The following is a 14,785-nucleotide window of genomic DNA, read 5'->3' as shown; positions in this document are numbered from 1 at the left end:
ACCTTTTGAATCATTTTATAATGTACAGAATTTTTTTTTTTTGTTTTTTAATTGTAATCCAGGAAAGTTAGAATTTTCCTTTTGATTAGTGCAATGTAGTACCATATTCCCTGTAAAGGAGAGCTTCCACTTTTGGACAGGTTTCAATTTTTTTTTTTTTAATTTTTAAGGGTAATGTATGTTTTCACTGAAGTTGTTTCTTACTAATTTCTTTGTTACAGTGTTTATTTCTATTGTCTTCGTAGCAGTTAATTCTTTTCACTTTCATTGTTGCAGATATTTCTTACCCTTTGTTGTGTTTTCTTGTCAGTTTTTTTGTCGTGCTTCTTCATTGCAAGTTACTGTATTTTAGATGTTCAGTGTTAATTTGTTTACTGAAGAGGCTTCTAAGAAAGCTGAGACCATCCAGTGAGTTCTGTGTTTTCGTGAGTAATTTGGCAGTTGACAGAGTTGCAGTGTGTTTTGTGAAAAGGACTGTTTGAAATGTCTTCTGACTGGGGCCACAGGAGAGTGAAGTGTGCTCACTATTTCCATATCCATAAAAAACAGACTTTGTTCAGGTTAGGAATAAGTGTTCTCCTTTGAAGACTCAGTATCAAAGTGAAAATGTTTCCAGTGACTACTTTTTATGTTCTAAATGTTTTGACAGAACAACAACAATGATGGTATCTGAACAAAGGTGAAGCCTCCCATGATGCAGATGATACAGATTTTGCATCAGTAGAGGGAGAATTAAATACCCTGAATCAGTTAACTACAGAGGTAGATGTCAGTCCTGTTAAGAAACCATGGTCAGTGAAGTTGAGTCATAAGCTCTATGCATCAAGAAAGTGCCGAGAAATTATTAAAGCTATGCATGAATACACTACAGCAAAACTGACCATTCTCATCAAAGTACACACTCCATCTTCAGAAAAAAATGAGCGAAAGCACTCTTTGCACCTCGTCAGGAATTTTTCACAAATGTCAATTCAGCTGTTGAATATTGCGCATCCTACAGTGAACAGGTGCAAGTTTTAACTATTATTCCACAGACATTTTCAAAGAAAACAATTTCGAACCATGTTCCATCAGTTTCAAGGTACATGGTATACAAATCAAGAAATGTGGGGTCTGTAAAAGGAGTATTTGGAAGACCAGATGCTTTAATGGTCATCCTGTAGAAGCAGCTGAAGTTCAAATAGCGCAGTCATTTCATCTGGAAGATAAATGAGACTGTTCTCGCCAGAGTGACAACAAAAAAAGGACAATATAACTGTAACAGTTGAAGGTCAAAAAGTTGTGAAAGTTAAGAGGTACATGACTCGCAGTATTAAAGAAACTTTTGCAATTTATAAGAGTAACTATACAATTTCACATATTGGAAGATCAAAATTTTATGCACTACAATGTAAGTGGGTAGTTCCACACCCACCTCAAGATGTCTGTTTATGTGTGTACTGTGCAAATTTTGAAATTTGTGTGGAAACTTAGAAGAACTTACTGGAGCACGTGACGTGACATATAACAAGTTGTTTGGGCATGTCATTAGTAGTCTGTGACATAAAGCGAGAGACTTGTTTGTTTCAAAAATGCGGTGATTGCCCTGGAAAGGGAGGACTGTCTTTACAGAAACTTAGCCCGCAATACGTAGCAGATAACTCTCCAGAAATTACATGTGTGAGATGGGAAGAAAATAAAAAAACCATTGTTTGTGGCAGTTTCATTGATGAACTTGGTAAAAGGTCAGTGAAAGCAGTAACACACCAGCATCTGAATAATTTGCAACAACATATTGCAGAAGTGAAAGGGTGTGTACAGACTGAAAAACTATGTTTGGTGCTTCACTGTGATTTTGCTGAGAACTGGACTGTAATTCCCCCACAGGAAGTACAAAGGTATCACTGGAGTAATGACCAGGTTTCAATTTTTACAGGAGTCACATATTTTCTAAACAAGACCACAAGTGTTGCAGTTACAAGTGATGACACAGGACATGACTCAGCACATGCTTTGCTTACAATGCACAAAATTCTTCAACTGCAAACAGAGGAAGAGAACATCTTTATTATTTCTGATGGTGCTCCTGGTCATTTTTAAAAATTGTTACCAGCTGTTTGAACTGAGTAAGTCATTTGTGCCAACTGACTGGGCATACAGTGCTACTGGTCACAAGAAGGAGCCTTGTGATAGTGTAGGCGGCCTGCTGAAGCATCATGCTACAAAACAATCTTTCCAGGCCAAATGCAGCTGTGATTCAGAATGCAGAGGATTTTACTAGAGTCATGAAATCTTACACATCCACAGCCCTCATTCTTTTGTCCAAATAGAAAATCGAATTCCATGCGCAGAAAAAAGAAGAATGGTCCAAACTAACTACTCCTGTGAAAGGAATTCACAAGACACATTTTTGGATTCAAAGTGATGGGCGAACTTATACTGCACGCACTTTAAAGAGCAAGAAAAAAGAAATTTCGTTTATTCGGCCAACACCTCAGGAACAGCAGGATAATATTCAGATTCACAACATGAGGAGGGGAATGTTTGTGGTGTGTGTGTGTGTGTGTGTGTGTATCACTGTGACTGGTGGATTGCAGAGATTATAGATATTGGTTATTAGTTAAACGAAATAGTAATGAACTTTAGCTACCACATGGACCAGCTGCTAGATATGCCGCCAGTGTTCACTTCCTGTTCACAATGTTTTGAAGATTGTGAGTGCTCTAGGTCCTATTGGTTCAACAGGAAGGCATCACTCTATATCAAAGGAAGATACTGAAGTAGTGGAACATGTTTTTAGTTCATTGACTGGGTAACGGCAGTACAATACAGTGTGCACAGGAGTTGTATAAATTGCAACCTATAAGTCTTTGCACCTGTCACATACTTTTGGAAACCATTTAAAACACTTGAAAAATGAGTCTCTTCCTCATCTTTCAAAACTAAAATTATGTTAAATATGACTAGATTTTGATTTTTATGAGCCTGTTATATGATAATGTGGTAATAAAACAGGATTCATGTATGGAAAAAAATTTAAATTGTTTATCAAATGTGTTCAACCAAAAAGTGGAAGCTCTCCTATTCAGGGAATGTAGAACTATTGGTACTAATGAACAGAAAAAAATTGAAATTTTATGGATTGGCATTTTTCAAAAAAAAATTGTTTTTCCATAAATTATAAAAAGTTCAGAACACTATAGTAAGAGAACTTTGACAGATAAGTCCAAATGGAGGATTTTTTGTGATCATATAACAATTATCTTCTAAATAAAAAAACCAACACAATATCTAGAACTGTTCCAGAGATACAGCATTTTAACATTTTTTCCCAAATTTGCATCTTTAAAATGGTATATGCAGTGTCATCTTTGGAGAGCTGTATCTTTGAGCAGAAATTAATTTGGAGAAAACAAAAAATACATTTTCCTTAGTTAGTCCTTCATTTTAAAGCATGCTAAATTCAATAACATTCAAGACTATCAAGTTAAGATTTTTTCCTGGCCTGCATGAAATGATACAGACTATGCCGAAAGGGGCCTGGTCTACTAATCTCTCACTGCTACAGACAAGTTACTCCCATATATCAGTGAATTAAAAAAGTTTCAAGTGTATCACACAACATACATGTTTCATAGCATACTATTATTTGCAAAAATCTCATTTTCGTATTTTGAACTGTTTATGAGACAAGGCAATCGTTATGTCAATGTCATACATGGTGTGCAAGAACAAGAATGGATGTGTCACGCATGACCATCCTTCTGAAATAAAACACAATAACTAGATAACGAAAGTATGCTTCTGCTGTCCGTTTTATTTAAAACTTCAATATCTTATCCATGTTTCATGCAGTGCAATTTATGAGCTGATATCAATCATATGCAAAGTTTACACAATGTGTTTTTCCCTCTGCAAAATCTTTAAAAGTTCACACAATGTTTTACTTAATTTGATGCAACACTGTAACTATGGCATATAACAGAAAGAAATTCAATCCTTTATCAAGCAAAGATATCGGACTGTAAGATGTGCAAAAAATCAAATTTTTTAACCTAATATCATTTTTAAAAATCTAATGATAAATATTTCATATCAGCCAACACGTCATCTCTCAGCACAGGCACAAGCATATGGGATGCAGTACAGTCATAATGAAAGACGCCTCAACACAATACTGAGAGCACGTCTGTAGCAGCAGAAAAGCAAGATTGATACACCTGCAAGAATACGTTCAAGTGATACCAGTGTATTGCAGGTTGAAGTAAATATTGCAGTTTTTCTCCTATCTTGCATTGACTCTCCTCAAATAGTTCTGCACTTCTGTGACACCCATGTATTTCCACTCTTCAGGTAATTCCTCAGGTTCCATCTCCATTATACTGGACCAAGTAATAATGCCTTTACAAAAGTTAAGGGTGTCATGCATCTCCGTCACAACAGAAGCAGTCACTGAGGCCTTGCATTTCAGAAACTTAAAATACTTGGTGTGATGTGACAGTTTGAAAAAGAACTGTTCCATTAAGAAGTCATGGAATGCTCTTTAAAGACCCAGCAATACCCTGTAAGATGTGACTGTAGAAAGGGAGACCTTCTGTCCCTGTTACTACATTCTGAGACTTTGTATTGAGCGGACTGACCAACTGACCTGTCTTTGTCAGATGGGTGTAGGTACTACCTGACAGTACACCCACCCCATCATGAGATGAGATGCTTAGGAAACTTATTTCAACCCAAGCAGAACCCCAAGTGCTTGAGCAAAAGCAAACCTTACACAACTGGCGGCAGTGTGTGTGTGTGTGTGTGTGTGTGTGTGTGTGTGTGTGTGCGCGGGGTGGGGGGGCAGGTGCCCATAAGGTTGCCTGCTAGAGACTATTTTCCTCGACAGTTATTCACCCCATCAGCATGGAGCATACCTTGAGGTTAAGGGTTGAGAGGTGTGTACCTTCCTTGCAACCCAAGCACGGAAGCCAAGGCCTCCATTATCTGAAACGCAACATTCCACTGTCATGCCTAATTACAGTCTCTGAAGTATTTTAGGAGTTTATGGTAGAAGAGGTCTAGTGGCACTGTCCACTCCCCTGTTTGGGAAACCTCGGCTCATCATGCCCTTACCCAAACACTTCAGGGAAGAAACATCCCTCCTTTCCCTAGTTGTGGGATACTCTTCGTCAGGCCTCTCCACTGATAGCTGTCTGGTCTGGGCGACCCTGCCAGCAGCTGTGCTACTGCTGATGTAGCCCTCAGTGTCACTGAGGCACACAAACCTTCCCATATGGCACTGAAGAGGCTTACGAAAAGGCGGTGTCCCTGGGAAGAGTAATTCAAGAGACAAAGCAATCTGACTTGATTCCATATTTCATCTAATGAGACAGCTAACAAAGTGCAAGATTCCTATGGAGCCTGAGGAAATCAATGAGGAGAGACAGACAGCAGCTGCTGTTTCACATAAAAAACTGCATCTGGCACATTAACTGTAGTCCAAAGAGTAAAAAAAGAGCCAGTAATTTGTTTCAGTGAGTCACAAATAGTGTCTGGAAAGGCCTCCTTTATGTAATAGATGGGTAACAACCAAAGGAAAACAAATATCTAATGTGATTAATGTTATCCAGAAAGAAACATCATGACCATTCAAGGTGATATTTTAGCAGTGATCTGGAACAGCCAATAGGCACAAACAATCTCCAGAAATGAGGACCTGAAAAATCTTTGACTATCTGGAATTGAACATGACAGCTGAAGTATAAACATATTTTGTGCTATTTATAAATGAGGCTTGACCATCTTTCTTCCCAGCATTAACAATTAAGGGATAATGACACTTTGAAAAGCTGAAATATTGGAATACTGGAAAAAGTGGAAAAAAACAAGAATGCATTTTCCAGTAAGACAAGGCAAGACAACAACAGTGTATGAAAGTTCCAGAGTACATTAACTGTCAACTGCAATAGTTACTTGCACATCCATGACATACAGCACCTTGTTTACATTGCTATCCCACTCACTATATTCCTCAGGGTGTGGTTTCAACAAGCACATAACTTAACTCCACTATCTCTGCTCTTGAATGTAATAGAAGTTTCTGAAATAGAAAAGTCATGAAAGAAAGAATAGTAAAGGACAAATAGTGAAAGATACCATTGTCTGGGATAAATAGTGGAAGAGAGCAGATTAAATTACACGGAGAATCAAATGCCCACCTAAAAATGTCTTCAACAAAATGGTTCTGAAACTGATACACAAATTAGAAGAGTAACAATAATAAATAATATCTTGGTGGGAAATCCTTTTTAGGAGTAAGTAGGGCATATGTGTGAGATTTACCATTGTAAATATTTAGGAGTAAAGGAGACATCTCATCATATAGCACAGAGTTGTTGATTGGCAGGCATGAAAGAGAAAGAAAACTTGCTAGCTTTCTGAATAAATTCTTTGTTGAGGGCACACACACACACACACACACACACACACACACACACACACACACACACCTACCTGTGACCCTACATTGTGCCAACTGGTCGTGTCCAGCCGGTACACTGTAGGGACGTGTGTGTGTGTGTGTGTGTGTGTGTGTGTGTGTGTGGAAGAGGGGGGGGGGGGGGAGGTATCACTACACACCATAGTCTAGCTCAACAAAGGATTTGAGGGAAGTAAGATTAAGGTTGAATTTCCTATCAACATCAAGGCTCATTAGAGATGGATCACAAGCTCATATTGCTTCAAGGATGAGGAAGGAAATCTGGGAAATTCCGAGCACTGATTCAAACCCTATACCTCCAAATGCGTGTCCAGTGTGCTAAACCCTGTGCTCTCTCCCTAGGCGACAAAGGTTTAATTCCAAAAGCCATCAAGTTTACTTTCTTTTTCATCTGTGCCTGTTCACAACTCAACGCTTCTGCTATTCGGTGTGTGATCTGCTTTACTCCTAAATACTTAAATTCTGTCAGAACTTTTCTTACTAGAATTACCATAAGATTGTCCAAACAGAAAGGCATGACCAGTCACTTGCAGTAAACCTTTTCTAAACACTTATACTGACACATAGGAATGTCAGGGCAGAAACAGCATTTGTCGGAAGTTAATAGGAGGGAAATGCAGTCCTAAAGGAAATACTACACATGAATAAATGTACTTTTTGCAATATTGGTAGAAATTTACTTGACACAATGCAGAACAAAATAGTTTGAGCCAGCAAATTATGCAACTAGTTGAGGAAAGTACTGCCCTACACTGATTGCAGTTGATTGATAAAATTATAGGGTCCAAACTACAAGGTCATCAGTACCTCCATCCTAAATATCTCAAGCCAGGGTGAGTCCTTAGAGAGAAAGGATACACAAGACTAACCTGGAGCAAACCAATTACATGAAACTTCCTGGCAGATTAAAACTACATGCTGGACCAGGACTAAACTCAGGACCTTTGCCTTTCATGAACAATGCTTGAACAGTGCACAAACCCCTGAAGAGTGAAAAATTCATTCTGTAAACATCCCCAAGGCTCTGGCTAAGCCATATCTCCACAATACCCTTTCTTCCAGGAGTGATAGTCCTGCTAGTTTCATAGGAATACTTCTGTGACATTTGGAAGGTAGGAGATGAGGTACTGGCAGAAGTGAAAGTGTGAGGATGGGTCATGAGTCATAATTGATTAGCTCAGTTGACAGAGCATTTACCACAAAAGGCAAAGGTCCCAAGTTTAAGTATCGGTCTGATAAGCAGTTTTAATTTGCCAGAAAGTTTCATATTAGCACCCACACTGCTAGAAAGTGAAAAATTCATTCTGGAACCAGGCTGTAACTGATAATCAATAAAACCAAGAGATAGAAGCAAGTAGGAATGAAAGAGGGGTATGAGAGCGAATGTGGGAGTACTGCTCCACCCATAAAGCAGTTGGAGGCCCCCACGAAATGTCATGCGATGGGAGACAACCCCCTCTGTACATGATCAGTGTTTCTTCATCTTTCATTATAAAAAAAAAAAAAAACAACAATGTGGACAAGTTGATAAAATTTCAAGAAAGAGAACAATGATAAGGCGGTAAACCAATAACAGACGTAAAAGCAACAGGGAACCCCTCCAACTCCTCAAGCAGCTGACGAGGTTAATGTTCCCTACCTCACAGAGAGGGGGGGGGGGGGGGGATGAAGACTATATCTGCAAATGGGAGATCAATGGCCTAATAAAATCCATATGCCATACTGAGGTGTGTGGGGACATCAGTATTCAAGAGATGAAGATCAATATCTGTGAGTAAAGTTTCGTTAGCTTTACAATGGGCAGTGGTCCCAGTTCCACATCATGAAGGGTTGTAGGCAGTGAAGCTACCCAAAATGAGGAAGGTTTGGGGGAGCTGAGAAACCAGTGCAGACAATTCTGAGACCCTTCGCCACAGAGAGTGAGATACACATGACAGACAGTAAAATCCAGAGATGCTCTTACACAAACAACCACAGCCTTCAAAGTCATATTGAGTCGCACATGTTCACTGTAGACAGAGTTCAAAACATACACGCTAACTCCACGCAACACTTCGTCACTGCCATCTTAAAATAGTCCCAATAGCTGGGGATGGTAGGGGCTCACAATGCTAGGAAATAAGTTTCCTCAAGGACAATGCAGAAAGCAGGGGAAATGCATGCAAGACACTATGGGTAAGCCAGTTACTGGAACCACTCCAGTTCCACTGAAGAATCATCCTATCAGTATTCTTTCGGGGGAGGGGGGGGTTAAGGGCCCAAGAAGGCAACTCATCCCCCAGGGTCACCTGCTGTGAGAATACAGCATCAATACACAATGATTTTGAAGCTGGCTGTGTGGAGTTATCCAATGCTGAAGGGACTAGCAGGAACTCCGTCATGGGCAGGGAGTCGGATTGTAACCTCCTCCATCTTGAAGTTGTTCTTTTTTGTCCCTCTCTTCTTGGATGATTTCTATGTTTGCAAGAGATTGCCTGTCCTAGTTTCAGGGTCAGAGGAGGAATGCGAAGCCCTACAAAGGGCAAGCTGTAGGTCCTTCAGCCACAGGCTGGTATCCGGTTGCAGATCAGAATCCTGACAGGAGAATGCCTAAAAGAACTACTTCTGGGTGAGAAACACTGGAGGAGGTTGTTGCTTCTCTGTCTGGGGGTCAAGGATTGACATCTCCAATGGGTGGGGAGTTAACACTCCATAGATAAGTGGAGGGAATCAGTGGGAGAAGGGCTCCGACAACAATGGGAGCAGGTGTAGTCAAGTGCCCTGAGGACCTGATATAGAAGACATGAATGGTGAGGATACTGTCACTAGAGAGGATGATGTCATAGCCACAGCAAATTTCAACATCGTTATAAACACAGGGTACAAATAATAAAATTTATTCCTGGCTTCCTGTACACGAGTCAGTCAAGAGTTTTGTGTTCTTGGATTTTCTTTCCTTTTTAGAAGAAGGTGCAATCTGGTGAATGGAGAGGGGGGGGGGGGGGGCAGGTGGGCGGGGAGATGATGTTCCCTGGAGTTGATACAGACAGGCAGAGGGGCACAAGAAGCATTCATGTGCAACTGGCATGCACAATCTCTACAGATGGGGGTTGACATTACATTGTAAAGACATGTACTGGCACGGAGTTTCACATCGCACTAACACACCATCACCTCCGCCTTTTCAGGCAACAAGTCTCTTCAAAGGCTCCAGTATCAATCCTATTGTTCTCTGGTCCCCATCGGACATGATGGACGAAATGCTCACCCCATCTTTCCAAACTGGCACTAACTTGTCATCAGTCTGTAAAAGGAGGTCATGGTGGAAGATGTTAATCTGCACCATACAGAGACGTTTGGGGGGGGGGGGGGAGGGGGGAGGTGATAGTTACTGGAATGTCAGCAAGCTTGTTGCAGACGAGCAGCACCCATGATTGAGCAGGGGATGGCATCAGTCCTAGAACAAACTCAGTAATCTGGGGAATATATCACCCCTTGCATCCTCCCATGCCACAGCCAGGGAAGAAAATGTAGGATCATCTCTCTCTCTCTCTCTCTCTCTCTCTCTCTCTCTCTCTCTCTCTCTGCACGCTAGAAATCCTTTCCTTCATAGATGATTCCTGGAGCCATGTAGCAATCAGCAAAAGGAAGCTTGAGCTGTTTCATTTGCAAGTCAATCCTCTTGGTGCCATCCAATCTTAGGGAGGCACCCAGCCAAAACAACAGTTACCTGGCTGGGTAATATGGGCACATATTTCTTGGCATATGCTTATAGTTTCTAGTGCAGGTACTGATAGCGTGATCCCTGTGGGCTGAGGGGATTACCACCAATGGGATGGATACCATATTGAGTTTTGGGTGTATTACTTTTGCTTGAAAGTAAGTGTGCAAACACAAAAGGCTGAACATAAACTACACTGGGCGACCTTGCTCTCTCAATCCACATTTCTATAAAATTTGGAAGAGGAATAGTAGGTCATACCGAACGATGGGAACCATGTAGTGAAGGATGAAAAGCAAAAAGCCGTAGGAATTGCTGGGGAGAGAGAGGGGGGGGGGGGGGGGGAGAGAGAGAGAGAGAGAGAGAGAGAGAGAGAGAGAGAGAGAGAGAGAGAGAGAACAACAAGTGTCCAAAATCATATACCAAACCCAAGTGTGGTCAGCACCAAGAAGACCGTCCAATGGAATGGCAGACAGGAAAAAAACAATAATAGAAGGAGGGACTTGCAGCACGGAAAGTGAAATAAGTGCTGCAAGGGCTGGGGACCTCTGTGGGCCAAGCACATACTCACAAGAGTGTTGTGAGCCCTATGCAAGATATACTGAATGTCATCTTTATCAACCTAAATATTTTTTGGAACAATTAAACAAAAAACACCTAGCAGAGGTTGTCCTTAGTAGATTTCAGAGAGAAATTAAATGAAAGAAAGTGGACAAACATCATTAAGCCAATACTGAACAAGACTGAAAGAGAAGGAACTGAGGAGAGAACTATGGCAAAAATGGAGGTTTCAAATCTATAATAAATCTGGAGTACTGCTAAAGATAAATTACAAAAATCTTTACAAGAAGAAACATAAGACAAGGTGAAAAACAATGTTACCACACAAGAGGAAATATAGCAGCGTCACACTCACATCCGTGCCAGGGGGTATGGAATAGTACGGCACTCCTGTGACATATTACTGTTAAAATGCCATCAACCAAGATGGAAACATTACAAGAAATGTGTAAATGGAAGAGAAACAGCTGCACCCTACTAACAACACAAAACCAGTTTTGTTCATTAAAATTAGTAGGGAAGAAGACACTAGTGATAACAGACTGAGGCAGTGAAACAACTGTGTCATGGGAATGTTTCAAGAAAAAATAAGACACCTTTTGTTTGACCAGTGTGACTGGAAAACAAGTTTAAAATTTTCAGGGCTACAAGGGGGTACAGGAGTATCCACAAAGAAATAAATTATCTCAAAATTTAGGGCGGTTAAGTTACCTTTTAACCAAAGATGGGTGGCTGTACCTACTTTCATGTTCCTATTCTGAGAGGAGTGACTTGTTAATGCATAATGAGATGATCATGGATCTTCAGAACAGGAGTGTTCAAATGTGGATCTGGAAAGCTGAGTGCCATGTGTTTTCTTAGTGGGGGCAAAGTTTGTAACAAAAATCAAAAAATTATTGAGAGAGGAATTCCACTTTATGCAAGACACCATGCAGCTTTGTTTTCACCTAGACGTGTTTCAGCACTTTCTATGCTACCTTAAGTGGGTTTGTTTATTTTCCTTCTGCAAAATTGTTACATGTTCATCTTTAAAGAAACTTTTAGTACAAAATATTTACATATAGAAAATGAGCAATTACTGCCAAAGATTGCTACATTGGTTTGCATACAGTACAGATTGGGGTATTCTATGTTGTTTACTTATGATATGTCTAAAGTTTCCAGGTTTATAGTATATTTGGAAATAAAATGGATTTATGCATTTGTTTACAAACATAACTTGAAGCAATTGGATATTTATGACAGTAGCTTTAGGTCTACTCCTGGGTGAAGAAACTACAGAGGAGTCTTTATAAGGCAGAATTCCTTTCCAATTTGTAAGCAAAGAAATAAGCAGAACTGCAAATTTCACAAGGTGATTATCAAAAAATTAATAAACGTACTATGGCATGGACACTGAGCAAAACAAGGATGGTTATGGGAAAAGGAGATGCTGTATTGGAAAGGACTGAAATAGGAAAAGGGAGGAGGAGGGAGGGAAAAATAAATTCATCTGCTAGTACTGCGTATACGGATGGGGTACCCCAGTTGGGATGTGCATTTGGCACATGTTGACACTGAAGGTTACATAGTGAAAACCACAATACCTGGATGTATTATGTGAGAAGATTGTTTAAGTACAGACTGATCTTGCCAAATGCAAGATGAATACTATAATATTGAAAGTTTGTGAGACTTAGTGGTGATATATATGCACCACTGCCAATAACCTGGGGAGTGTTACCGTACATCAAAATATTAGTGGTGTGTTGTCTATGTATGTTAAGCCACTTAGGCCTACTTCAAACTGGATTAACCCATATACCATATGTAAGGTTCTAAGAGGTGAATAGTTTCCACCAGTGAAAAACCTAAGAGAACATTTAAAGACAATGGTATTCAATTGTTTTGTCAGAATTTTGGAAGTTTGTGTTGACAAACATTTTGACAGAGTTCAATATCTTAATATCACTTCCTATAGAATTACATGGAAACATCAACTACTAAATTAGGGAAATTATGCCTAATGTACTGCTCAAGATTATTTTTTATTTGAAGGTTTCTGCATGACTTAGCCCATGCATGCGCAGCTTGCTACAGCAAGTAATTGTGGAACAAATTTTCAATGGCAATGCATGCATATAAAAAGAAGGGGTAGAATGATACTTGGACATTAGAAATAAAAGAGATGGGTTTAAAAAATTAAAAATTTGGAAAGCTAATGGGTTTTAATCTGAAGTCACACAATGAGTTCCAAAGTAAATTTAATGTATACCATATTTTGAGGTTTACTGTACTGTTAAATGTATACCACAACTCTAAGCACAAATGATTAAGAATTCTGAAATGGGGTTATATACAGTAAATGATTTATATTCCAGCTCATAATGAAATAAGTTTAAAAGAAAGGCCAAGATTAGAAAACAAAGAACCAAACATAAAATTGCAGGAGAAAACAAGCAAAGGTATCAGTGGTGCATTCCAGATATTTAATAACATGTAGAAGCACACAGCTACGACAGCAGGTAGTACTGTTGAGTGACAAAATGGTATGAGATGTTGTAAACATAAATTAAATGCCCACTGGGAACCTCTTTGATTAGGTACGATAGGGCACCCCAATAAGGATTGACAGAAATAGCTAAGACTGATCTCAGTGATAAGTGGTTGATATGACAGAAGAAAGGAAGAGACCATGTGCATTCAGTGGTGTGCCCATTATTCAAAACAGTGGTTTGTCTAGCATAGATTTGTGCACAGTTTTGATGATTTGCAGTTAACAGATGAAAAATCGAGCTACTACAGCACTAAATTAGTGACATGCATCAAACAAATAACAGAACTTACTTATTTCCTTCAGGATCAACAAAAATATAAACTGTGTAATCAACATTCTTCATTTTCTCTCCACTTGTTACAGCTCTCTGTAGACCTTGAGCTTTTGCAGATGCCTTGCCCATTTCATCAAGTATTTCTGACACTTTATCAACACAATTCCTATAACAAATTCACATATGTAGTAACGCACTCTTAAACTGCTTCGTATCATTCATAGTAACACAAAATGCATTATTTAAAGTACGAAATGTATTTCATTAAGGCGCAACCTTACATACAATTCATTATCCTAAAAGAAACCCAATTCGTTCAATTAAATTAAGCACATTACATGAAATCTCCAGGTACTGAACAACATAAATAGGGGAAAACATGACACAAACGAGAAAAACGATTATAATTTACAAGCTATTCAATTTTGGCAACGTAAATAACATGTGTACAGCATGCCATAGTCGCATACATTAATATACTCAAAAACTTTTAACAAGATATTCAGTACTTACTGCGAACCGCGACGATCTCCGACAAATCCTTCGGGTAGCAGACTGCTCCTGATTTTCGTTATTTGATTTGGAAGTATCTCATTTACGCTGAAAGGGAACTCCATTCTAATTCGAAGTCACTACCTGATTTGCATGCACCAAAGTTTCGTATCACAGCAACAACAACAAATGTCACAAGTCGTTTACTAGTCCAAGGAGTACCAACGGAATACAACTTGATAGTGCTGTATTTAAAAAAATCTCTGACAGCAATACCCACGTGATGTCTGTGGTGGAAAACGTTTACGTAGAACTAACTGGAATGTGCGAATGTGTGATCTTATTCAGCAGAAATTATGTCATGAAAACTAAAACAATCATGCCACCTCACAGCCGTACGACGATTGCAGTGGCATGCAACATTACAACGGCTTTCTCATGAACCTGATTCCGTCGAAACTGAAAGTATATTCCGGCGCCAACATTGCAGAAAAGGAAAGCAGCGATTACGTAAGGGCGTACCTATGCGGAAGAGCAGACATTTCGCAACAGCTGCCACAAGATGTCCATATAGAGCCTTGCTGTATTCCTTTTAAAATTCGTTGAATAATGAAAAGCGAGGATACAAGATTGCCATTATCATTAAGACTCACGACACAGAAACGAGCAATAAAGGTTGCACCGGCATGTGATGAACTTCAACAAACACAAAACATAGCAAGCGGAAATAAGTGCTTGGGCGGATGAAATGCAATGTAATTT

The 14,785-nt window shown here is 39.5% G+C and overlaps 1 protein-coding gene across 2 annotated transcripts in view; it reads right to left on the bottom strand.

Annotated features, from left to right (window-relative positions):
• Positions 1–14,571, bottom strand: part of LOC126365854 (alpha-tubulin N-acetyltransferase-like) — a 101,697-nt gene extending 87,126 nt beyond the window's left edge. For both annotated transcript variants that reach the window (XM_050008516.1, XM_050008517.1), the window contains exons 1-2: positions 14,045–14,571; positions 13,548–13,697 (exon numbers count right to left, since the gene is read on the bottom strand). In XM_050008516.1, the coding sequence (XP_049864473.1) occupies positions 13,548–13,697; positions 14,045–14,148 (254 nt within the window). In that variant the 5' untranslated portion in view covers positions 14,149–14,571. The remainder of the gene's footprint in view (positions 1–13,547; positions 13,698–14,044) is intronic.
• Positions 14,572–14,785: the final 214 nt, after the last annotated feature.

The sequence above is a fragment of the Schistocerca gregaria genome, chromosome 4 (genome assembly GCF_023897955.1).
Source record: "Schistocerca gregaria isolate iqSchGreg1 chromosome 4, iqSchGreg1.2, whole genome shotgun sequence".
Classification (NCBI taxonomy): Eukaryota; Metazoa; Arthropoda; class Insecta; order Orthoptera; family Acrididae; genus Schistocerca; species Schistocerca gregaria.
The sequence above is the reverse complement of the archived record's forward strand: the minus strand, read 5'-3'. Positions and strand labels throughout refer to the sequence as shown.